This window comes from Lampetra fluviatilis, chromosome 24 (assembly GCF_964198595.1).
Source record: "Lampetra fluviatilis chromosome 24, kcLamFluv1.1, whole genome shotgun sequence".
Classification (NCBI taxonomy): Eukaryota; Metazoa; Chordata; class Hyperoartia; order Petromyzontiformes; family Petromyzontidae; genus Lampetra; species Lampetra fluviatilis.
In genome coordinates, this window is record NC_136298.1 from 7,527,000 (window position 1) to 7,550,982 (window position 23,983).

A 23,983-nucleotide genomic window follows, 5' to 3' on the forward strand; every position below is an offset into this window, starting at 1 on the left:
ATGAAATGTCATGCATCCTTTGTATACACTGTACACTCAAGATTTTAGTGGTTTGACTTGCGCCTGACATAGGAATTTCCACCGTGGGCCAACGTTTGTGAATAGAAAATATCAGGACCCCATGCTTCAGCAATACAGACTTGAGCTTTTAGGCTAAAGTCACATCTTGATGAAATTGGCCAAAACATGTCTCCTTGGCAATGAGTGCTGTAATCTCTGATGGAGACAGTCGGACAAGTATATGTAACAACGCGTTTGTCAATCCACTGCTGGATGAGGGCCTGCCCCTAAAAGGTGGGTCGTAAGAGTTGTTTGATTCTACTTAACCACGCTAGTCAGTGGAAGAAAGAATTGGCCTGTTTGACAAATGTACATGAATGACGTATATCACTAATAGACCATACAAGGTGTGACCACAAACCATAAACTTGTGGGACGAAAGCCTTGAGTTGGGGCTGATTATGCTTAGGATCGAGAGTCTGATTTGGTAGAGAAACCTTTCTTAAACCATGCTAGGTCACGTGGTTGGCGGGCCTCTAAACATTTCATTATTCTGTTCCCAACGATCTTCTTGAACAATGTATAGTTGTGCCGTATGCGGGCAATGGCACTGTCGGTCTTCAAAATCATTTGTATCAATGCTAACGATAGCACTCGCAGAACGAACGCTGAGATCACAACAAGGACGGTGGCGGGGGGGGGGTGGGTCAGTACTCCCGGCTGCGCAGAGTGACCCTGCGTCTGGCAGCGCGGCCCGGAGGCTCGGGTGTGGAGGCGCTGGACACTCGCGGGAGGCCGGCCTCCTGGCCCAACATCCCTCGCAGCCGAGTCACTTCCTGCTTGTACCTGCGAAAGGGGGGTCGGCCGGGAGTGGGAGAGTAGCGGGCACGGCGGCGGTAAGTAACACAAGTGACTTGTCGGTGGCCAAGTGATTCAGTAGGATGATATATATTATCAGGACTCAGCAGGCACAGCTAATATCACTGGTGAATTCGTGTTTCAGCCACCTGGGTTCTCAAGTGGGAGCGAGGTGATGGTGTCAGCTTGTTCACTATAGACTGGACAAAATGCGTCACATTGTACTCTACCATACCCCAACATCTGTGCTCACTGCCGTCAATGACTCGCACTGAGCAGCGTGATAAAGCATGGTAAAACAATTCCCATTTTGTTACTTAATTTGGCTTATTCGATGGAGCTCTGAAAAAATATATTCTTGAATTAAATGGTATATGGCAAACGTATACAGTATCTACAAATTACACAAAAAAAAGGAATTGATCACTGAATCAAACCGTGACCTCGCATTGTGACAAATCATCGATTCTCCTGCCTGTGCGTATCGTTAGACGCCTACTTTACATAATGACGGCCACACAGCTACACGTGGTGCGGGCACGGTGGTGTGAGGCAGAGCTTTGTTTCGAGCTTCACCTGACGAGACTGCGATATTTTTTGGAGACTGACCGATCGAGAGACAGCGACGTTCACACCTGATCAGGTGAGTGTCCACGTACTCCTGCAGCTCCGCCAGCTGCTCCTCCGCAACGAGCGCTCGGCTCAGGAGCTGCGCGCGCTCCCGCTCCAGGTCCTCCTGCGTTAGCGAACAAGACGCGGTCAACAATGATCGCAATCGCCCGCACGCTCGCTACCTCCCCATCCCTCGGGTGCTCGGCTCTCACCTGCGTGGTGTGCGTGAACTCTCTCAGCTGTTTCTTCAGCTCGGCCCAGCCGCCGTGCCCCGCGCTGTGGATATACGCGTGACCTTTCAATTATTGGGGGGGATGCAACCCAAGTAACAAGTTAATGACTTTGAAAGATATGTACCGAGACTGTGTCCTGGGTCTGTGCGAAAAGTGTTGTTTTGTGCAGCCCTTTGCCAATCCACTGCTGGATGAGTCTTCCCAAGAGGGTTAATTGACCATGCTTTACTACTGGTTTGGGCGTGGAGGGGTCCAAGAGCTTGCCAAAGATGTTAGCCATGGCCAGGACTCAAACTCAGGTCATAGGTTCGACGCGCAATGTGCTTACCATTCGACGACCACTCACCAATCCACTCGTGAGAAAACAACACTGTAAAATCTCACAACAAGTGTGATTGCTGTGATTTTTATTCCACCACCATCACTGCAGCAATGTCACGAGGGTGCTCTCCTTGAAATCAATCTGACATCTGTTTTCTCAAATAATAAACCTCAAACGTGTGGGTGACAGCCCAGAACATGCAGCCATTCTGTGTATCCTTCAACTTAAATGAAAAATTTTGGATCGTATATTTCTTGACACACGACTTTGTAAAAAGCATCAGCGGGCACGTTTCTCCTGACTCACTCGATGTTTCCTGCTGGAGTGCCTCCCGAGACCTTCAGCTGTGAATAGAGGTCACGCAAAGCGTTAAAACACAATTACCGTGGCCCAGGTTTAATTTAATACAAACAGAAATAAGTAACATTCGTTTATAACCAGGTAAGGGACAAATCGACAAAAGACGTCCTTTATATAGAATGCAAGAGAATTGCATAAACGCCCATAAACTTACACACAGACCTATAAACTTACACACAGACCTATAAACTTACACAGACCTACAACGCTACCCATAGACTTACACAGGCTTTACGTGGAGACTCAGATGAGACCACCGCGACCAGCCAGACGTGTCTGTTTCACGGGCGACCTGGGATAGGTAATTTAGCCCCCATTGTTCAAAAGAAAAGTAATCGACCACCAAAAAAATTCACGTTGCTTAATCAGCTATCCCAGCTGTAATCATTACCCGTCCGTCATCTCACAGCCCCCCCGCGACCCCCCCCCCCACCTGGTCGCTGAGCTCACGGACGCGCCCCTCCAGCTGCGCCTTGTTCTCGCGCAGCTGAGCGAGCTCGCGCGAGTGAGCCGTCTGCAGCTCGGCGTCCGTGAGCGAGAAGCGCGCCTCGGGCGGCCCCGGGTCCACGTCGGCGCGGCCCAGCGACACCACCTGGTCCCGCAGCACCCTGCACGCGGGCGGGGGGGGCGGGGTGGGCGGGCGGGGGGGGCGGGGTGGGCGGGCGGGGGGGGCGGGGTGGGCGGGCGGGCGGGGGGGGCGGGGTGGGGGGGCGGGGTGGGCGGGCGGGCGGGGCGGGCGGGCGGGGCGGGGCGGGCGGGGACCAACGCACGGACCGCGCTCGTTTAATTTCACACGCTCGCTCTGTCTGCCTCTCTCTCTCTTGTGCGTATGGCTCAATGAATAGCAACTTCCATAATCGATGTTTTTGTTGTTAGATCGCGTAAATATAAATGTGTCGTTAAATTCGCCAGCACCCGACACAGCCAATTTGTAAGTTTGTCACGTAAACAAAACGCGTCAATTCGTTACGAGTACAGCACGTCGGTCTGTTGGAGGGTAAACCCACAACATTTACCGTTCGAGTACGGTGTTTCGCGAGTAATTACAACCAGCCTCATCAGGCGACAGCCAGAGTTGTGGAGAAATCCTCCTGTTTCGGTCTTAAATAGAGACCAAACGTGGGGCTTGGACTGAATATCAACTTGCAAGTCAATGTCTGGAATAATAGGGCCAGGAAATGGCTTCGGTTGATGTGTGGCAGATTGCTTCGATGCCTCTATTGAATTTTCACCGCTGTAGAATCTATGGTCTGGTCGGCGTTCCCCACAATCGCGCGGCAAGCTTTATTCGAGTTTCCACTTATGAAGGCTGTGGGCCGATCTGCCGTGAAACGTGGGGATTGGATGTAACGTGGACCGTGTCTTTTTTTGAGATGGAGATGAAATCCCAGGGGTTCTTCAGTGAGATGGGTGATCCGGTGCTTCTTCGCGATATTGGCGGTTTCCCAAATCTGTCACCGTTTCAATGAAGCATTAACAAAGCCCAAATGTCCAAGTGGTCTCTGGCTGTGCTCACGAGCAACACAGGTGAACGTTAACAACCTTCACTGAGGTTAGGCACTCTAAACACAAATTAACGTCATGAAATTTACTTTAGAGCAATTCCATACGGCCCCAGTAAAGCACAACTCACTGAGATGTTAAATACCTCCCGACCCTGACGCCTGCTGCTGTACATTTGGAGTTTACATGTTCTCCCCGTGGTCGCCTGGATTTTTCTCCGGATCCTCCGGTTTTTCCCTCCGTATTTAGAAACGTGCATTTAGAGTTTTTTTCCGCTATAAATGTCCACACGATAAGCCACTTCGTTGAGCTATAATTTCTGGTCGCTTCCGAAAAAGAGCTGCATAGCTCAGTTGGCCTGGTAACATATCAAAAATAGACCGCCCCCCCCGCACCACACCTGTAGGCAATGAGCAGCGGCTCGTGTTGTTTCAGCACGTTGCGAGCGCGTTTCTTGTAGGACCGCGCGGCGGCCGCGAGCTGCTCCTCGCGCGCTCGATGTGCCGCGCGCACGTCCTGCAGCATCGCGTCCACGTAGTGACGCGTTCGGGCGCCCTGCAGCCCACCGCCCTCTCCCACGCCCCGCGCCGCCGCCCCGTCCACGTAGTCCTGCCCGGGACGTAGGTGGCGCAGAGCGAGCAACGACGGTCAACGCCAACGCGTGGGTACTCGTGGTTGAGCGGCAGTGTAGCGGTTAGCGCGTCGCGCTACGAACCTGCCGACCCGAGTTCGATTTCCGCTCACAACGAACACCATTGACGATTATTTGAATCGGTTCTGGGCCTCCCCTCGGTCGAATCAGCCTCTAATGAGTACCTGGTGCGGTGTGTAAACATCGTCACCGGGGAGACAAAGGCATATCGTTTACATGTTTTTAGGTTCCACCGCATGTCATTAAGCACGGCGTTGATTTATTTTCGGGTTGTACCGCACGTTGTTTGGCATGCTGTCAAGGTACAACCAGAAAGACACATCCCAGAGCAATCTTGGAGCTTGTCGCCACTGATCAGATGAACTTTCGATAATCCCATTTGATACATGAAATGACTGAATGGTATTCTGCACTAGATAGACTGGAAGTAAAGTAATCTGGACAAATAACGACGTTGATTTGTGTGAACGTGAATGTCGGTCACTGAACGAGTCCGAATGTTTCGCCCCTGCCAGCTCACAGCGAGGTCCCGCACGTAGCGCTGCAGCCGCGAGCGGTACTCCTCATTGAGCTCCTTGAGCTGCAGCTGCAGGCGAGAGTTTTCCACTTCCACATCCTTCAAGTTGCTCTCTGACGTGAGCAGCGCCTGTCGGGGTCGGGAGTGAGGAGGTGAGAGCAAAGGGATCGTCGGATCAAGGTTAGAGGCACATTAGCCAGGCAGGTTTGTCTTTTACAAATGATAAACCAGAGCACCTAGAGAAAATCTACCATGCTCACAAAGAGATAAGACACTCAAAAGTCCGCACAGATGGGTTCACAAACCTGCTTACTATGCTGCAATCTCCTGTACAATTTACAGCCGTGCGTGTTTGGGATTCTGAAACATTTATGCGATACCCCTTTTCCTCAAAAACATTGCATTAGAGACATGAGCCACTTCTCCTGGCTCGATGTGACGAGCGAGAGCATCGGCTGTCGCAAACTATTGACCTTTTGCACTTTTAGGTCAACGCGGCGCAATTCAGCTGCGCGACGCGACACCACACAGCACCGCACAACACCACACAACACCACGCAACACCACGCAACACCACGCAACACCACGCAGCACCGCACGACACCACGCAACACCACGCAGCACCGCGCAACACCACGCAGCACCACGCAACACCACACAACACCACGCAGCACCACGCAGCACCACGCAACACCACACAACACCACACAGCACCACACAGCACCGCACGTACCGCGGCCTGCTCGGCCAGCTTGTGCTGCGCTTCACGAGTGGACCTCCGTGCCTCCTGGAGCTCACGTCCCATTGACACCCTGCTTGACACGGAGACAGAGTAAAATGTCCCTATACGTAGAGATGCAATCCGCGACATTGGCGAGCGCTGCCATGTGCGTCTGAACTCAGAGCGGGCAGCTGACCGTTTCGCTTGCAATGCCAACTCCTCGATATCCGCACTATGCTGGTGAAACTCGCTTCCCCTACCCCTCTGCCTTGCTGTTATCTGTCTATCAACGTTAGATCCTCTCTGGCGTAGGTTTTTGCCGTTGTGATATCGAGCCGAACAACGCGCAGCACAACTCTAAAACATATCGGCGAGTCATTAAAATCTCTTGCTCAAAATGTGTCTCTTATGTGCAACCTTTGCCGCCAGGCTACCGATGTGCCCGACCGGCGATGGGTCATCCCGACCTTGACTGCCAGTGGGTCGTTTCGACCTCCACAACAACCGATCAATCGCAGCGTTTCATGTGACGACCCAAGGCTCAAGGTCCGAGTCAATAGCAGAATTTCCACAACCTCGTGGTGCCTTCAGGGTAATCTGTCAGGTTCGTTCTGGTCTCATTCCATGGCAGATTTCCAGTGAGCCCTCCTTTTCATTTCTTCCCCTTTCTTCTGTGCAGTGTTGTAAGCTCTTCAGAGCAAAGACTTACCACACCATCTGTTTGTGTTTGCATGTTTGTTGTTGTACATTTTTAGGTTATTACCCTGATTTAAATTGATTAATACGTGAACAGCTTTTCTCAGGAAATAAATACCTTGCTGATCTCATCAAGGAACATAAACCATCACGCGAACTCCGGTCATCCCCGCAGCGGCGCATCGCGTGCTTTCAGATGCGCTTTTGCGGCCGTCTGGAACGCTCCTCCTTCCGATATGAGGAAGCCACTGGAGCTATGCACTTTGAAATCTAGACTGAAAACTCATTTCTTTAGAACTGCTTTTTGTGTTTAGTTTATTGTCCTTCCCCCGCACCTCTGATTAACACGGTTGGCTACGTGCAGTGTGAAAGAACATACATGAGAGTGCTGAAGAAAATAAAATAAAACTGATGGTCATGAGAGTGATGACTCACACTTTGTCCTCCAGCCTCTTCTGTTGCTCATCGTATGTCTTTTTCAGAGACTCCAGCTCACCCCTCATTTGAGTCTGGTTGCCGAACAGCTGGTCACACGCAGGCCCATCAACAGAAATCAAAATCAGAAGTTGATTTTCCCGAGAAAAGCCCACTGAGCTAAGAAGCAATCTTTCAAGGGTGACTTGACCGACAAACAACATCAAAGCATTCCATAATCATAGATTTTAAAAAACACAAAAAACTTAACAATCGCAATTATGTTGTAAAATTACGTTCACACTTAAACGTCATTTATTTTAATAGAGCAAGTTTCAATGAGGACACATAGGGCAGAATGGAGATGCCAAGAGACGACACTACGTGGTTCCAAAACCTTGGGGCAGCTACATTCAATGCTTTTGATCCGAATTGTGTGCAGCATCTGGGAACTATGTATAGATGTTCCAATGGTAATAACAACAGGCCAAACAAATAAAGAGCAGATCTACGGACAAAAAATTGCCTTGAAAATGAAAATATCCCTGCAGTGAAAATGTCTTCTCACGTCATGGACTAGAGGTCACAGTGATGTACGTATGTTGAGCTTCTTTCCCACCGGACATAGCCAACCGTGCTAATCGGAGCTGCAGGGGTAGGCCAACAAACTCAAACACAAAAAGCAGTTCTAGAGAAATGAGTTTACAATCTAAATGATTTAAAAGTGCGAAGTTCCAGTGACTTCGAAATATCAGTAGGGAGAGTGTTCCAGACGGCCGCGGAAGCGCATTTAAAAGCGCTCGATGTAGTGTCCTACATTGAGTATCCACTGGGAGTCGTAATGCAGCACGGTAAACCGAGTTAAACAATGACACACTCCTCATTGCTTGAGATGGTTCTGTGGTTAAAGCTATGTGAGCCAGAGCTGTAGAGTCAGTTCACTCACGCTCCTCTCCAGGGCTCTCCGCTCCCGCTCCGAAGCTATGATATCTTCAGGCTAGAACAAGATATGAAAACCATGAACAGAGTAAAATGCAGATATTTCAATGACACGCTACAAGTAAACAAATGGTTAGTGTGTGGGTAGTTGTCACCGACTTCAGCCCTTATGATGAAGTGAAATCATGTATTTGATATGAAGGCAAAAATGTGTTAATTACAACTACCAAATATGATGTACACAACTCTCTCTTCTCATACACCGATCGTTAACTCACTCTCTTTATTCTCAATAAAGATACTCCGTATATCCTTAAGGAGCAAGTGCTGTTAGCAAACACAAATGAAGGCCGGCATTGCACACGAGGTGGTGGGTGGTCAGCACCACGCCCGGCCGCCTTTGTCTCCCCGGTGACGATGTTTACACACCACAGCAGGTACTCATTAGAGGTTGAGGCGACCTAGGAGAAGCCCAGGATCGGTTCAGGTAATCGTCACTGTTGATGGCCGTGAGTGCGATTCGAACTCGGATCGCCAATTTCGTAGCGCAACGCACAAACCACTACACTACCACTCCCCACAGCACCCCACAATCACTTTTCCTTTCACCTCCACCTTCAGCAGCTCTTTCGGCTGTCCTCCCACTCATCCGACCCCTCCTCCTCCTATTTTTTACTTTGATGGCTTCCTCCATCTGCTCCTCCTCCACCTCCTCCTCTTGCCCCTCACCTTGATAGCTCTCTCGGAGAGGCGGCTGACGAGCGACCGCACACGCTGCAGCTCAGCGGCAGCCTCCTGATAGGCGGCGTGTGAGCGCGTGAGCCCCTCGTGTTGCCCAGCCACGCGCATCAGCTCCATGCTCAGCTCCTCCGTTTTGGCCACCTGCAATCGCCGTGAGATGCGAGGAACGGCACAGCAGCCGGTTCCGTGAATGCAGCATTTTGCCTTAATAACCTGTGTCAATCCACTGCTGGATGAAGGCCTCCTGGTGTCCTGTCGGTCGCGTTAGAAAATATTCACAAGCACTGGTTAGTGCGAGTTGGTTATGGCGGGCGGCATAGAAGTTGCAGCATGGTACAGTAAAATGCGATTGTTATTTTTGTGCAGTCATTGGTTACCGGACTGAGACCATCAAACGCCCCACACTTGACAACCTGGTCTAACCACAGCGCGGCTGAACCCCAGCATCTCAGACCAAAGATCTCAGTGGCGCCGGCTTAGAATCTCTGACCGCTGAAGGAGACCTGATCCCCTCCTGATTGCATCTTCCAGTGATGTTCATCAGGAGGTGTAAGGAGACAACACCTCCCCCCCCCGTGTGGGTGGGTGGGTGGGTGTGGTGCGTCAGAGCCCCGCACCTCCTTCTCGTGCTCCTTGGACAGCGCCATGTAGTTGCCTTTGAGAGCGATGTACTCGTCCGCCAGCTGCTTGCGGTTGCGCTCCACGTCCCCGAGGCGCGTGCGCAGCGCCTTGGCGTCGCGCGCGATCCGCTCGCGCTCCGACTCCAACGCGTGCACACGGCTCTCCAGCGACACCACCTGCGGGGGGGAGGGGGGCAGCAAAGGGAGGCACAAACAATGGACGTAGGCAGGCACGAACACGGAGACGGTAAAAGATGTCTGTAAGCGAGAGAGCTTAACGTATGGGAGCGATGTCACAGTGCGCCAGCATGCCTGCAGGCCACCTCAGAATCGGATTCACCTCCAGTGGTACCGCCAAGTGAATAATGTATTTACGTTGAATTTCACAATCGATCTCATCTGGACCCGCCGACGAATCGTGGTAGCCAACGCAACACGACCGCTCACCGTGTTTTTGAGCTCAAAGCCCTCAGCCTCGTAGTGCTCACGCATGTGGTTTGCTTGGATCTGCAGCTCGATGAGTTCCTTGGAAATCTGCACGGGCATCACACACACGTGTACTGTCGGGGCACTGGTGTTCCACTCCAAATAGAATATCAGGGTCAAGGTTGGCGGCAGTGCAGTAGCACAGGCTGCGATTTTGTTAATACCCTCGCCCTGTCCCCATCTGCATGCACCCTTCACATCACCCACGCCCGCATGTATCCTGTATCACGCCAAACTCTGTATCATTCACCCCACCCAACCCTGCATGCATCCTTCACCCCACTCACCGCACCTGTATGTCTCCTCTACACCACCCACACCTGTAACATTTACCCTGCTCCTCCACGCATCCTTCACCTCACTCACCGCACGTGGATACATCGCTAAGTCCGGTCAGTACCTTCAGCTTCTCCTCCTCGCTCATCACCAGCTTGCTGGACAGGTCGCTGCGCGACCCGGCCAGCTGTCCCAGGCGCTCCTGAGCCTCCTGCAGCTTGTTGTACACGCGCTCGTTCTTGTCCCGCAGTTGCTCCTGCAGCAGAAAGCAAATGACATCACGAGTAGATTTGGTATTCATGCCGTTCTTAGAGCTCAAGGCAGTCACAAACGAGCTACGTTTCACAAGACGGGGAGAGTCTGCAGTAGTTTCGCAGTAGGTCACGATGTTTGTATGTTGTTGTACCTAATGAGGTAGTGGGAGCAGTAGTGTAGTGGTTAGCCCGCTATACAACGAACCCAGTGACCCGAGTTCAATTACCGCTCACGGCCAACACCAGTGACGGTTATCTGAACCGGTCCTGGGCCTCCCCTAGGTAGACTCAGCCTCAAATGAGTACCTGGTGTGGTGTGTAAACATCGCTACTGGGGAGACAAAGACAGTCGGGCATGGCACTGGCCACCCACCCCCTCGTGTGCCATGCCGGCCTTCATAGGTGCTCGCTAACAGCACTTACTCCTACAGTTTAAGGTTATATGGGGGATCTTTGTCTAATGAAGTAATTAACGAGTATTTTTTTATTTGGTAATTTGGACATTGAAGGTGCAGTGGTGGGAAAACTGACAATGGTGGTCCCTGTCGAGCATCCACGAGTTTCTCGTGGATATTAATTAATGTGACTATTTATTGGCTATTCATTTAAGAGATTTTCTCAAGTTACTCTCCTGCTCTCTCACATGAACCCAACGATCGTTCACGGAAATGGTCAAACATCCCTACATTCAGGACCTTCCTGAAAAGGAGTCTTGAAATTTAGTGAGATTTTCTTCGGTCATTATTATTATTACTTACGATAGTGCGTTTGTACCGTCGTGTGTTGCTGTTGGCAGTGGGGAACACAGGTGGTTTATCTGCCAGTCATCTCAGTCAATTAGCCCATAACACCTGGGCTTGTCAAGTAACATATAACAAAATTACTGGACATTTATGAATATTACTGGACATCTGTGAAAAGAAGCTTTATCGCTCATCGGATTCCTCCAGTATGAATAAATATTCTGATTCTGAAGCGAGAATTGTACATTCACATGTCGTCAAAGTGCACCTAACCTGGCACAGGCGCCATGACGATGTGATCACTACTTAGTGGGGAATTGCGGCTGTTATCGTTGTTGTTGTCGTCGTTGTCGTACGTTCTCATTGGTGAGCCGTCGCACATGTTCCCGCAGGGCCTGGGTGGCCTCGTCCGCTTTGGGGCCCATGCCTAGTGCAGCGACCCCACGCGCCGCCTGCAGTCGCGCCCGCAGCTGAGTAAGCAGCCCCTGTGACACGACACGGACCACGGGCAAAGGACAACTCAATCGAGTGCACGTATCTCTTTACGTAAGGAAAACTGCGGGGCGGTGCCGTGTGGTGGTCAGCATAGTGGAGCAAAAAAAAACGATGTAGTGCTGTACATCTGTGTGTCTATGCTCCTCCCTGCGTTCACCAACCCGCACTTACCACCTTGGTGAAGTATGAAAACAAATAACCTCCCCGACATGCACGGTGTGTGGGGAGGCCACATCCAGCAGTGGATTGACAAAAGGGCTGTGCGTATACATCTATTTCAGCATGGGCGTGAGAATAAAGGGGGCACAGAGGACTGGTGGCCTCAAATATTTGGACATGAGTAGCAAGTACATTTGCCATTCCCTTCAATGAAAGGAAGACGAGACAAAAACAACATACAGCTCTGAGTCCGCAGACACCGTATGTACCTCGGCTATATAATGAGTCTGAAGCTTCATTAATGAGAAAACACGTAGAGCCCTTTTGTGAATCTACGAGGATCTCCCTACGCCAAGTGGTTATTTAATTAAACTGCGCCACGCTTGTCAGTGCAGCTTGCTAAAGGTGGGAGGCACAGATGTGGAAGTACAGAAGTACAATGGATTTAGCTGCAGTGCCCTCTGCTGCCCACAACGTAGACCGGCAGCAGCCTATAACAACCTGGAGTATGCATCGGCAGTCACCGGCTCAAGGACTACCCAGGCTCAATCCAGCTCAACTCCAGAGATCTGATGAGATCGGGTGCATTCCGAATGATTTGGCCATAGGCTCACTACTTTAAATTCATACTCTTTGGTTCTTTCGGTAAAGTCACGTAGGTGAAAATAAAGAAACAAAATTACTGTAGGTCACAAGCTTGTCACAAACAGCTCTCTTTGCCCACTACAGAAATGTTGTTTCTTGCTGTGGTTGTCCCACCTAATGACAGAAGCTTGTGTTGCTTCCGAAACGTCGTGATTTAATTTAGTAATTTTTTATTTTTATCCTTATTTTTATTTTCACCGACGTGACTTTACCGAAAGAACCAAAGAGTATGGATCCTTGCAGTCACGAAAACTTCAAATCTACTTTAAATTCATATATGGGGGTGATGATTCAGTGACCTCGCTATAATGGACAGCATGACCATCTCTCCAATGCTGCCGATGTCTCAGCAGTCAGCAAAGGCGAGCATTGCCTCTCCAATGCCGATATTTAATGACCACACCGCTACCACAGAGGGCGTTAATTTTAGGCTAAGTTAATCAAAGGGAAGCACAGGCCAGTTTCGGTAGGTTTAGTTTTCATCAATTTAAAGTAAGGTTTATACATTAAACACAATATTATACATGTTAATTAAAGACATCTTTAAACTAAACAAGCTTCATTATAAATATTAAATTGTACACATATATATGCAAAGATGAACTTTATTTATAAACAGGTGACAGAACACTGAAAGAAGCAAGGGACAGTTCCACAATTTCAGAAGTACGTTTCAGACACTTTCAAGATGTGTGTACTCAGCATATTCATGAAGTGGCGTTTTACTTCGGCATGCCATGTCAACCAATTAGGACTGTAATTCTGATAGAAGTATTTTGTCCACTTTTCGGGATAAGGGAGAAATTCTGAAATTACACAGCATTTGTTTGCACCCCAGGTCTCCCATGCAAAATACATGTTTTTCTCAGTGGGCTGTATGTATGTATGGTGAACTTATTTCGTGCCGCATGTAGCCAACCGCGTGAATCCGAGGTGCAAATTAAAGTCATGCAGGTTTGTAGGAATTCAATTCGGATGGTACACTCATATGAACATAGCTTTTTCTCAACGTAATACTGTACTTCAACCGATTCACCCACAAAACCCACATGCACACAAACTGTGTAAACGTACCTTTGTATCCGACAGCCGGTGATAATAACTAAGCACGGCGGTCCATTATAGTGCAGCAATCCACAACAGACGATTTTTTTTTAATAACTGCCAATGTTTATCGTTTTAGTCTCATCGTGATCTCACGATCTATGTGCGGTGGCCGGTCTTCTCCACGGCTAAGAAAGCAATTTCACGGGCGCGATACCAGTGCCAAGAGGACGGAAATTAAACCAAACAACACAACAAAAGAGAGGAGCGCATTTAATAAATTAAAAAGCCGACAAACTCACCCTCTTCTCTCGGGGCAACCCTAATACAACATGACGCCGAGTAGCCGAGGTAGCGAGGTCGCGAGGCAACCGGACGGCCAGAGCCCTTGGTGGCGAAGCTCTGCTGTTGACTCAAAGGTGTGCTCGCTCGAGAAACCAAACAAAACTCACCGAAAGATTTGCTCTGGAATGTGCACTCAATGGGCCGCACTCAATGGGCCGTGCCGTGCATACATGTATGCAAGGGGCGACTATGAGTCAAAGTGTTGATTTGACATTTGTCTACATGTACTGCACAATTATTTTTGGTAATAAAACAGGTGTTAAAATGTTCAAACACCAAATGGATAGATTTTGCGAGGAATCTAGTCTGCATTAACCACACATACTTGTGGCAAAACATGCAAACAAACGGGCTCTGATAATGATATAAGCATTGTCTTTGTAACTTATTGGCCTACACCAGAGACAGCTTTCTTTATGGGCTTGTCTCATCTACGGGACCTTTTTGACACTGGCAAAAAGGTCCCATAGATACAATTATTTTTCGATTTAAAGCTTTCGTGACTGCAGGGATTCATCTTCTTGGTTCTTTCGGTAAAGTCACGTAGAAGGGAAATAATAAAATAATAAAAATAAAACATAATAAAATAATTCTCACAAATAAGTGAGAATTACACAAATAAGTGAGAATTATTTTATAATGTTTTATTTTTATTATTTTATTATTTCCCTTCTACGTGACTTTACCGAAAGAACCAAGAAGAACAATTATTTTTGTTTGTAAAATCACCAAAATGATGATCGTCAGCCTCATCATCATTAGCAACAGCAAGCCTTTGCCCGTAAAATGCCAGCTGAAGGTCTCCCCCCACACCATGGCTACCCATTGCATAACTTTTTATTTACCCATGCAAGGTCGTGAAGGATGCGTGAAATGAGATGCCGCATGTACATTGTGCAGATGCCAACACGATAAATGAACTCAGATATGCCAAGTGTTCTGTGCCGTGGTGTTGCTTTACTAAGCCATGCTATTATAAGCTATTCTGTGGCATGTGGTAGGCTGTTATTCTCTATCCTAAGCTGACATCAAACTGAGAAATTAAAGTTTCAAATGTATTAACATCACGTAATCTCGCCACGATGGTGAGATGTTAACTATCTCGCATGGTATACAGGAGGTCGTGGGTTCGATCCCGACCGTGACGCCTGCTGCTGTATATTTGGAGTTTGAGTGTCTCTCTCCCTGTGGTCACATGGATTTTTCTCCGGGTCCTCCGAGTATTCCCTCCACATTTAGAGTATTTGGCTGCTATAAATCTCCACGTGATTAGCCACTTCACTGAGCTATCAGTTGTGGCCAGATCGCTTCTGAAAATGAGCTCTAAAGCTCAATGGGCCTTACCTGCTTAAAAAAATAGTTTAAATCGTTTAGTGTTGTGTTTAACCAGCTTAGAACTCAAGGGATCAGCATAGTCTAATTTGCTAAAGAAGTTGTGATATTGTTTCAATCTATGGACCACAGCAATAATTTTTACCACCTGACGTGGGAAAACTATTATCAAATGTGGCCAATATAACACTCCCCCTCGCCGCTGACGCTACAGTACCTGCTCGGCGTATCACCTCGCCACTGGATCAACCTACCGCCACCTGCTGGCTACTCTCACACATTGACCTTTCAACCTCAACAGGCAGGAATTCCACGCACCTACAGGCAGTAACCATCTACATGCATGTGTTCAGGGCCCCCACTTCTTTACGAACCCCCAGAATTAAATGTGGTTTTTTTCCCGTGTAACTCTGCGTCTCTCTGATTCTCGATCTGTGTCTGTCTATTCATGTTTGTCTCTGTGTTTGACTTTCATATCTGTCATTGTGTGTGTGTATCCCTCCATGTCAGCCTTTCTCTCTTTATGCAGCTCTCTCCATGTCAGCCTCACCCCATATCTCTCTCCATGTATCTCCGTAGCTACGTCTCGAGGGCTACTCTCTCCCCAGCACAGAGCCCCGCTTCGTGCCGATATCGATCTGCCCTGCAGTTACTTATACCTATAAGTGGTAATGGCTCTGCCCACAGTCAGAGCCTTAGATATGTTGAAAGAACTGGCAGGGTGCCATCCTCTCGCCATCTCACCCCCACACCCACCCCCCAGTTGCTACGGCGCGGGCACCACCCACCAAAAATCTGAGCTACCATCTGCCACTTTTTGCTTCATCTGCAACAATTTGGCTACACATTTGGACAACGCCTCACTCGGAAGGGGCAACCGGGGGTGGCTGCCCCCGCCCGCCCGCCCCAACTCACCCTTGGTATGGCACTGCCCGCAGTTACTCATACCTGCACATGGTAATGGTTGGACGCTGGGAAGTTGCAGACCCGAGCCAGCGCCGCGCACAGGCGCAACGTGGCACCCACGAGGGGCGCGGGCGCGGGATCCCGGGGCAGGGTGCATAGCACGCGCGTGGCGCAGTTTCCACCCAGCACGTCGCTCAGCAGCTCCGTGAGCACCGAGCCGCTGAGACGAAGACACACGGCAGGGTGTCACTCGGCGAGGAACCTCAATGCTACGACTAGCGGTGTAAAAGATTCGTCTGTTCATTGATTAAAATTGATTCCTACGCTCACGCACACGATTATTTAAATGTTTTGGATGCTGGTGTCATGCTTAGCACAATGGACTTGAAGTCCAGAGGTCCCCAGTCCAATCTCCAAGGATGGCAGTTGAAATAATGGCGCAAGTTTTTTCAACGCATAGAATTTGTAATATATGTCCATAATATGTCAAACCAGCAGTAAAATTGGACGCACCGCAGTTATTTGATCGGCAAGGTAATAATTGGTGGTGGGGTAAAATGTAGGTACTCTTACCTGTACGAAGATGTCTGGCCAGCGTGGAAAAGTAGGCCAAGATACCTTCCAGGGGGGCTTACTGCAGCTCACTTTAGTAGAGGAACCTTCTGCCAGCAGTATCTGCAGGGCTGCACCTTTACCTGTTCTTGTAGGCAGAAGAAATGGTATCGCCTTGGTGTTCACTAAGGTACCGCCACCTATGAGTTCAATATCTGATCGGATCCCATGGACTATGTTATTTGTCTGCATAAGCCAGATATCCACAGGCACTCTCCAGCCCGCGCACCTGTAGTCAATGACGCGGTCGGCACCCGGCGAATCGGCCAGGGAGCCAGCGACTCGAGCCAGAGCACGGAGGCTCCTGCTGCCCGGCTGCTCGTGCCCACCCCCCTCGCCCTCCGCTCCGGGCAGGCCCTCGGTGCCAGGCAGCTCGACGAATCGGAGCCATGAGCTCGTACCGTGCGGGTCCCCGTGTGCGTGCTGTTCAATGGGACGAGCGGTGGTGACAACAAAATGTAGATGATGCCAAATAAGCACAGTGGAAATTTCCAGGTGGCTCAATACTTTACACAATGGATGCGTTTTGAATGAAACATGTTTGATTTTCAATTAAAATTTAATATCTCTTGGATCATTTTGCAAAACGTCTTCCTGCGGATCATAGTGACATAACCTGATGTCAACTAGCTCTTCGCTTACAAATCTCTCTAATGGACGTCTTTTCAGGCATGTGTCAATCCACTGATGGAAGAGGGCCTCCCCACACAGTAAGAGTTATTTGGCCATACTTCCCCACACTGGTTGATGAAGGTGGTGAGAGTGTAGAACAAGAATTGATTTTACTGCGCTGACCTCAACGTTTACCTTCCAAAGGTGCAGACTACGGCCGACTCCATCCAAAGCGACTGCCTCAATCCACCATCTCAATAACCGAAACATAAATGCCCAATTGGAAGTTACTTTATGTGGTAACCATGTCAAAAATGGGCCGTATCCTAAATACTTGGTACTGCCACCTCTTAGATGAGGTCAATATCTGGTCGGGTCCCATGGACTATGTTATTTATCTACACAAGCCAGAACTCCATGCAGAGCGGTGCATCGGGGAGGGCGGTGGTGTTACCAGGTGCAGATGCAAGGTGAGGATGAGCGTTGAGCCGGGCGAGCTGATGCCGAACTCAGAGGGAACGGCCCCGGCTCGTCGCGCCCAACCACGGTGGAAGACCGTGCTTGCCTCGGCCGCCGAGCCAACAGCCACCCGTCTCAACCCCTGGGACGCAGACACAGGCAGGCACATCCATGCTCCATCAGCACACGAGCCCGTGGGCCCTTGTCCTGACTAACGTCTCCCTTGTTACGACTGCGTAGGTGTTCGCGGTTGTGCCGTATGGCTCTCTGATGTAGTTTTCGGGTTGCTCGGCATGTTGTTTGGCAAGATGTCCCAACGTTACATAACCCATGTGCTTCAGGAACTGAATTCAGGAAAAATGTAGGCGTAGTACATATGTGGAACTTCTTTCACACCGTATGTAGCCAACCGTGCTAATTGGAGGTGCGTAGGCATTGCATTGGTGAGGTAGAGGTGAACTCCTCACGCTGTTATTGGATAATGCTGAGGTGTGTGTTAACGTGCGGTTGTCCACCAAATGTATTTAAAAGTTCTATTTGGCCCTCACTAGGTAATTGGATCCCTACTCCTGCTATAACACGAATGGTTGCACCCTTAATTGAGAGATCCGACAGGCTACTACGTCTCATGATGTGACATCACAGGCACAATCCGGTATAACATTGGGGGGAGAAAAAAACTCCCACATCTCTTTTTTAAACCTTTGGAAGTGTGGTGGCTCACCCGCACGTAGATGCCCTCCTGTGGGCTGAAGTCGAGCTGCAGGACTCCCTCGTTTCCTGGGGCCGGCGGGTCCCACATCATGAGATCCCTCACACTCTCATCGGCGCTCATCTCGCACAGGGACAGCGCCACTGCACGGCTCCCTGCACAAACAGTCAATAGAACAAAAAAACGCTCAAAACAGCGATGGGACAGTAGAGTGATAAAGAGGTGAATTTCTATCCTTTCCAAGCTGGATCCTGATAAAAAATATATATTTGGTAAATTAGTTTCTCGAGAATTTTTTTAGGTTTTAAGAACTAACCTTTAATGCAATTTTTAAAAGTTGTTATTATACAGCTATCATAACCATTGCATATGTTTTGTAAGGCTATGTGGAGTGGATCAATCATGCACCAGTTAGTGTGCTGCACTATGAATTACATGACCTGAGTTCAATTCCCAGCCAGAGTTAACATCAGTGGCAAGTCAAATATGAAACAATCCTCAGCCCCCACTTTTCCCAACCTCACCAACCTGCACTGACCAGCATGGCAATTGCCTGATGCCTGGTTGCAACTACTAGTGAAACGGCCTACCAAATTGTTGAATGTCGTGGATTTGATAATAGTTTTTTTACCCTTTTATCTGGCAACAAAACTGACACCTTTTTTTATAAGGAGTCATGTTTTTTTTTTCTTCTGGCAAATGAGGTTCCAATGGTGTAAATGCTTACCCCGAGCTCTCATACTCTGATGGTGCATTGTCTTTGAGTTGTGCGCCTTTTGGCGTCATCTGGTCCAACACCATGTGAGACTAGGCTCTAAGGAAAGCTGTCTCGGGTGTGGACCAATCAACTTCAAGGACAGTGCATACATTATCAGAGTTATGTTTTTTGTTTGCATTACGACTGCAGGTATTGTGGTCTATGCAAACATGACTCCTTGTAAAAAAAGGTTTCAATTTTGTTGCCAGATAAAAGGGTAAAAAACCAATTATCATATTTTTTTTTCTGGCAAATGAGGTTCCAATGGTGTCGTGGATTTCTCTCCAACATAAAATTGTGCTGAAGCAATAGTAAATTGGCACGTTTGTCATGAATGAAAACTTTATTTATCTGTGCCCGGTGGAGGAGGTTGTGCGCCATGCATTGGAATTTTACTAACATGGTCTGATCGAAAAATCAATTATGAGTCAATAAATCAATATATATTCCTTCCTATTCCAATTACCAATTAATCTACCTTGCATGTGTCACCCGAGACTCAAAAATCCAAGGCGGATATTGCTACATCCTTAAACCGGAGCCACGGTGCCACCACCAGCAACAGCAAGACAACTCTATCAGAACTCTTCCTCCGTACCAGGCGTGGCACCACTCTCCAATGCGGCGAACAGCCTCTGCATGGCGAGGGGCACGAGCCCCGTCGCCCGCTGCTGCCCAGCACCGACCCCGGTTACGACTTGCATCTGGGAGGACACCATGCCGGCCAAGACCCTCTCCTTGTCTGAGCCTGTAGGCCCCAGCAGTAGCATGCAGCCATTGTGGCCTGTGAGCAGGCCATCCAACAGCGGATCGAGCAGGCGGCCCAGTGCGGTACGGCCTGTGTCCCCGAGGAGCTCTCGAAAGCTGTTTGTGGTCAGGGTAGGGAAGATCAGCGAGGAGTCATTCAAAATTCACAATGTCTTTTTCAACGGAAACTCTATGTGGCACATTAGGAATGGATCACTCTTTTAATTATGTCCTTGTGCAGCAAGGGAGTAAAGTGTGGTTCTGTGAAAGTCCTGATGCGCTGTGCAGTGCATCAATGCATGTGTGTACAGCAGCATGTGATGACTGAGTCGGGCCTGTAGGTGGCTGGCAGTCCTGATGCGCTGTGCAGTGCATCAATGCATGTGTGTACAGCAGCATGTGATGACTGAGTCGGGCCTGTAGGTGGCTGGCAGGGTTATTGAATGACCGCGCGGATATACCAGTCACATGGTTAATGGCGACTCGGGAGCAATGTTGTAACACGTGCTGTTGCATTTTACAGAGTGACGGTGCTGTTCTTCATAAGATTGCTATTAACCACAATAAATGTGCTTGCCCCCGATTTGGAGCACCTGCCCACGTCCTTCATTTCGAGTGTGCAACATCTACTTCACCACTCTGGTGTATATGGGTTCGTGAAGTCAGGGAACACAGTCGTGAAAGCTTTCTATGTGCCTTCTTGTCCTCGATGTTCTCAATCTTTGTTGTCTCTCTATGTTCCTCCTTCTCCCTGTGCTCAATCACGCTTTCGCTCTTTTTCTCTTCTCGCTCCCCTTCACTGGAACAAACTTGCCCTCCACATTAAACAGTCGCCTTCGCTTACTAGCTTCCGCTCATCACTCAAAACTCACTTCTTTTCTCTAGCTCATCCCACAACCACTTAGTCTCTCCCCCATAACCACGACCGTTACTGTCTCCTCTTCATATTCTCATTATATGGCTATCACCCATTCATTAAATCCATTCATCATCATTTACTGTAATAAATTTTGATTTCACGCATCACAGATTTTCCATTGCTTCCTCTCATCTATTTTATTCACCCCATCTCTGCCATTATATGCATATGTACCGCTCTCAATTATCTGTAAAGCACCTTGGTTAAGGCGCTATATAAATCACGTTAAGATAAGTACAGTGCAACATTGGATATTGCTGCACTATCCTCTGCTGCTACAACGTAGCCCCTCAGCAGCCTAAAGCATATTTTTACGTGAGGTGAGCATCCATTCCAGCGCTATCCAGGCTAAAGCCTGCTTGGCTATCAAGATCTGACAAGTTTGAGCACCTTCTGGGTGATTTTGTCAAAGGCCTAGACAACAAACTAAACGTACAAATGCTTTTTGTTTGAGTTTATTGCCCTTTAACCCGCACCTCCGATTAGCACGGTGGGCTACGCACGGTGCAAACGAAGTTGAACATACATACATACACACGAATTGCTAACGTATGATGTGCTACTCACGTGAAGGTGAACCCGCCAGGACCCGGGCAGCTGAACGTTCTGTCGTCAACGAGGCCACGCAGAGAGCGGACGCTCTCTCCAGGTAGGGTCTCTGGCAGCAGTGCCCACACCTCGGTGTCCATTGCAACCCAGGAGGAGACCTCCGCTCGGCTGCCAACACCGTCCCCTCACTGTCAAAGAACGAAGTCAGCGTCGCCGTGTTCAAACAAGAGCTGGATATTGCGCATTTTTATGACATCGTAATCTATCCCCAACGTTATCCCCGTCGTGCTTATTGGTGGCATGTCATGAAATGAGGTATGTATGTGAATCTCTCACAGATCCGCACCTCCGATTAGCGCGGTTGGTTACGTACGGTGCGAAAGCAGTTGATCTCTTCATGTTACGGAATGTCCCGTGGAAATGGATAAGTACAGAGCTACCTCCGAGATCCTTTCCAGTGACGTGTGGTCCACAAAGAAGGGGGCAGCATTTCCCCACACATGATAGTAGTGTTCATCAGGTGACGGGATTTTTTGTTTTAAATGATCAGAGCTACTATATACTGCCATAGACAAACCCAACATTAAATTATATACTGCATTACTACCCACCCTACTGTATACCGTAGGGTGGGTAGAATAATACATAGTGTAATATTACAATGTATAGTCTAAGGTGGTGTATAGTAATGCAGTACGGTGACGATAATCGGAACCGGTCCCGGGCTTCCCCTAGGTCGACTCGGCCTCAAACGAGTACCTGGTGCGGTGTGTAAACGTCGACACTGGGGATACAAAGGCGGCCGGGCGTGGTGCTGGACCTTGATAGGCGCTCGCTCACATCACTTCAAGTTCATTCAGTTTCATTGATTAGGAGGTGTAGCCCTGTGAGCCATTCGGCTCTTGAATCGGGTGCAACCGCAACAAACAAAAACATGAACAAGAAAGCATCTTAAAGTGAATATGTGACTAAGTGCAAACAGAAAATCCAAGAAAAGAGAGCAAAGTATTGCAGAAAAAGCACCGTACACCAACGCTGTGTGCACAAATCCCAGTGGGATGCAAGTCAAACAACAACCACAAGACAACTTAGATTAAGGCCATCAGTCTAACTCCGTACTACAACAACACTAACATGGCCCCAGCAATATGCATTTTATGTATTTTTGGCTCTACGCGGGGATTCTTTGTCTTTGGGGTTCGTGTGAGTACACGCACGCGTGTGTGTGTGTGTGTATTTTGTTTACATACCTTAGCAAGTAATTTTAGAGTGTACGCGCCGCTCGAATGTTGGGGCTTCGTCAATGTCCAATTTCAGCTTTCACGCCATGGCGACCGAGGGGGACAGCGGCTCCCGTCTCCATGGAGACCGCGCTTCGGATTTCCCAACGCGGATAGGCGCCGGCTCGACTATGCCCCGCGGGCCGAGGCGCAGCGGCAGCGCAACTCGGGGCTGCCTATCCAGACTGTGAAATGTAACTCGTGTCGTAATCGGAGTTTTAGAAAGTGCACGAGCGCTTGCAGTGTTAAAATGTTTAATTTTAAATGTTTTTAATTGTACTTCACTTGGATAATTTCATCGGGGGGGGGATGGGATATTTTTGTTTGGGAGGGTGTTTAATTGATACACGGATGGTAAACGCGCTTTCAAACTTTGCAGATAAATAATGAATAGGGTGTACATTATATTGATGTAACGAATATCGACACCCACAGAGTCAATGAATGAATGGCATTGTGGTGCACAAGCGGGTACACGTGAGATGCATTCTTATCTGTAACTCTGTAACAGTTGCAGATGTTCTGCGAGAGTGATGAGAGCAGACGGGTGGTGTGAAGGCAAGTTGGGCTGGAAATGACAACATCAAACTAAACTATTTTATTTACCAGGTAAGGGGCCGTCCATAAATGACGTCACGCACTTAGGGGGGGGGGGGGGGTCAGACATTTGTGACGATGTGTGACGAGGGAGGGGGGGTTTGAGAAATGTGACGTCACATCAAAATGCGCAACTTTAAATAAATATAGACAACACGTTCTACTTTAATAATTAGACTTTTAAAAAAATGTTTTCTCTTACAACATCAGAGTGCAGCACCACATTAAATACGCACTACAATGACAATAGTTTAAAGCGATTTGAAGCATGTTGTATTGGGGGGGGGGGCACGCAATCTCCAAATATACAGCAGCAAGCGTCAGTTAACAGCGTTTATTTTACAACAGTATTTTTTTAAAGTTGCGACAGCAAAAGAAATCCACACATTCCCATCGACTTAACATCTTTTTTAAAAACTCGCGCGCCAAATGACGTCCCCTGGCGTCACACAACTCGCTAAACAAACTATGACGTCATTTGCGCGCTCCCCACCCACCCCCCACGTTAAGGTGTCTCGCTCTCTTCAAATTCGCGCGCCAAATGACGTCACGCAACTCGCTTAACAAACTTTGACGTCATTTGCGCGCTCCCCACCCACACCCCTCAAGTTAACGTCTCTCGCTCTCGTTCTCTCGCTGATTAAAGCTTCAAACTCGCGTGGGGCAATGCGAGACGCGAACTTGCGGCGTTTCAAGAGATCTGCAAACTCTGCCGTTCGTGGACGGCCGCTCGTGAAACGTTGAAACGTGAAGCGCCAGGAAGCCGACGGGGCCCAACTCTGCCACAACGACCGCCTCCCTTAGACCCTAACGCCGTCAATAACTTCTCGTCGCTTTCCTTCTCTACGATTGAGTCACGGCGATTT

The 23,983-nt window shown here is 48.8% G+C and overlaps 1 protein-coding gene across 1 annotated transcript; it reads right to left on the minus strand.

The window, feature by feature from the left end:
• Nucleotides 1-25: 25 nt before the first annotated feature.
• CCDC78 (coiled-coil domain containing 78) lies at nucleotides 26-22,589 on the minus strand. The gene is made up of 22 exons (XM_078867600.1): nucleotides 22,491-22,589; nucleotides 21,259-21,428; nucleotides 19,624-19,889; nucleotides 18,281-18,423; nucleotides 17,552-17,698; nucleotides 16,715-16,908; nucleotides 15,916-16,093; nucleotides 11,304-11,432; nucleotides 10,075-10,206; nucleotides 9,636-9,722; nucleotides 9,186-9,365; nucleotides 8,557-8,709; nucleotides 7,835-7,885; nucleotides 6,910-6,998; nucleotides 5,791-5,869; nucleotides 5,061-5,186; nucleotides 4,289-4,497; nucleotides 2,819-2,993; nucleotides 2,332-2,369; nucleotides 1,683-1,746; nucleotides 1,494-1,594; nucleotides 26-846 (listed from the first exon to the last, which is right to left on the minus strand). The coding sequence occupies exons 2-22, from the start codon at nucleotides 21,378-21,380 to the stop codon at nucleotides 708-710; spliced, it is 2,802 nt and encodes a 933-aa protein (XP_078723726.1). The 5' UTR covers nucleotides 21,381-21,428; nucleotides 22,491-22,589; the 3' UTR covers nucleotides 26-707.
• Nucleotides 22,590-23,983: the final 1,394 nt, after the last annotated feature.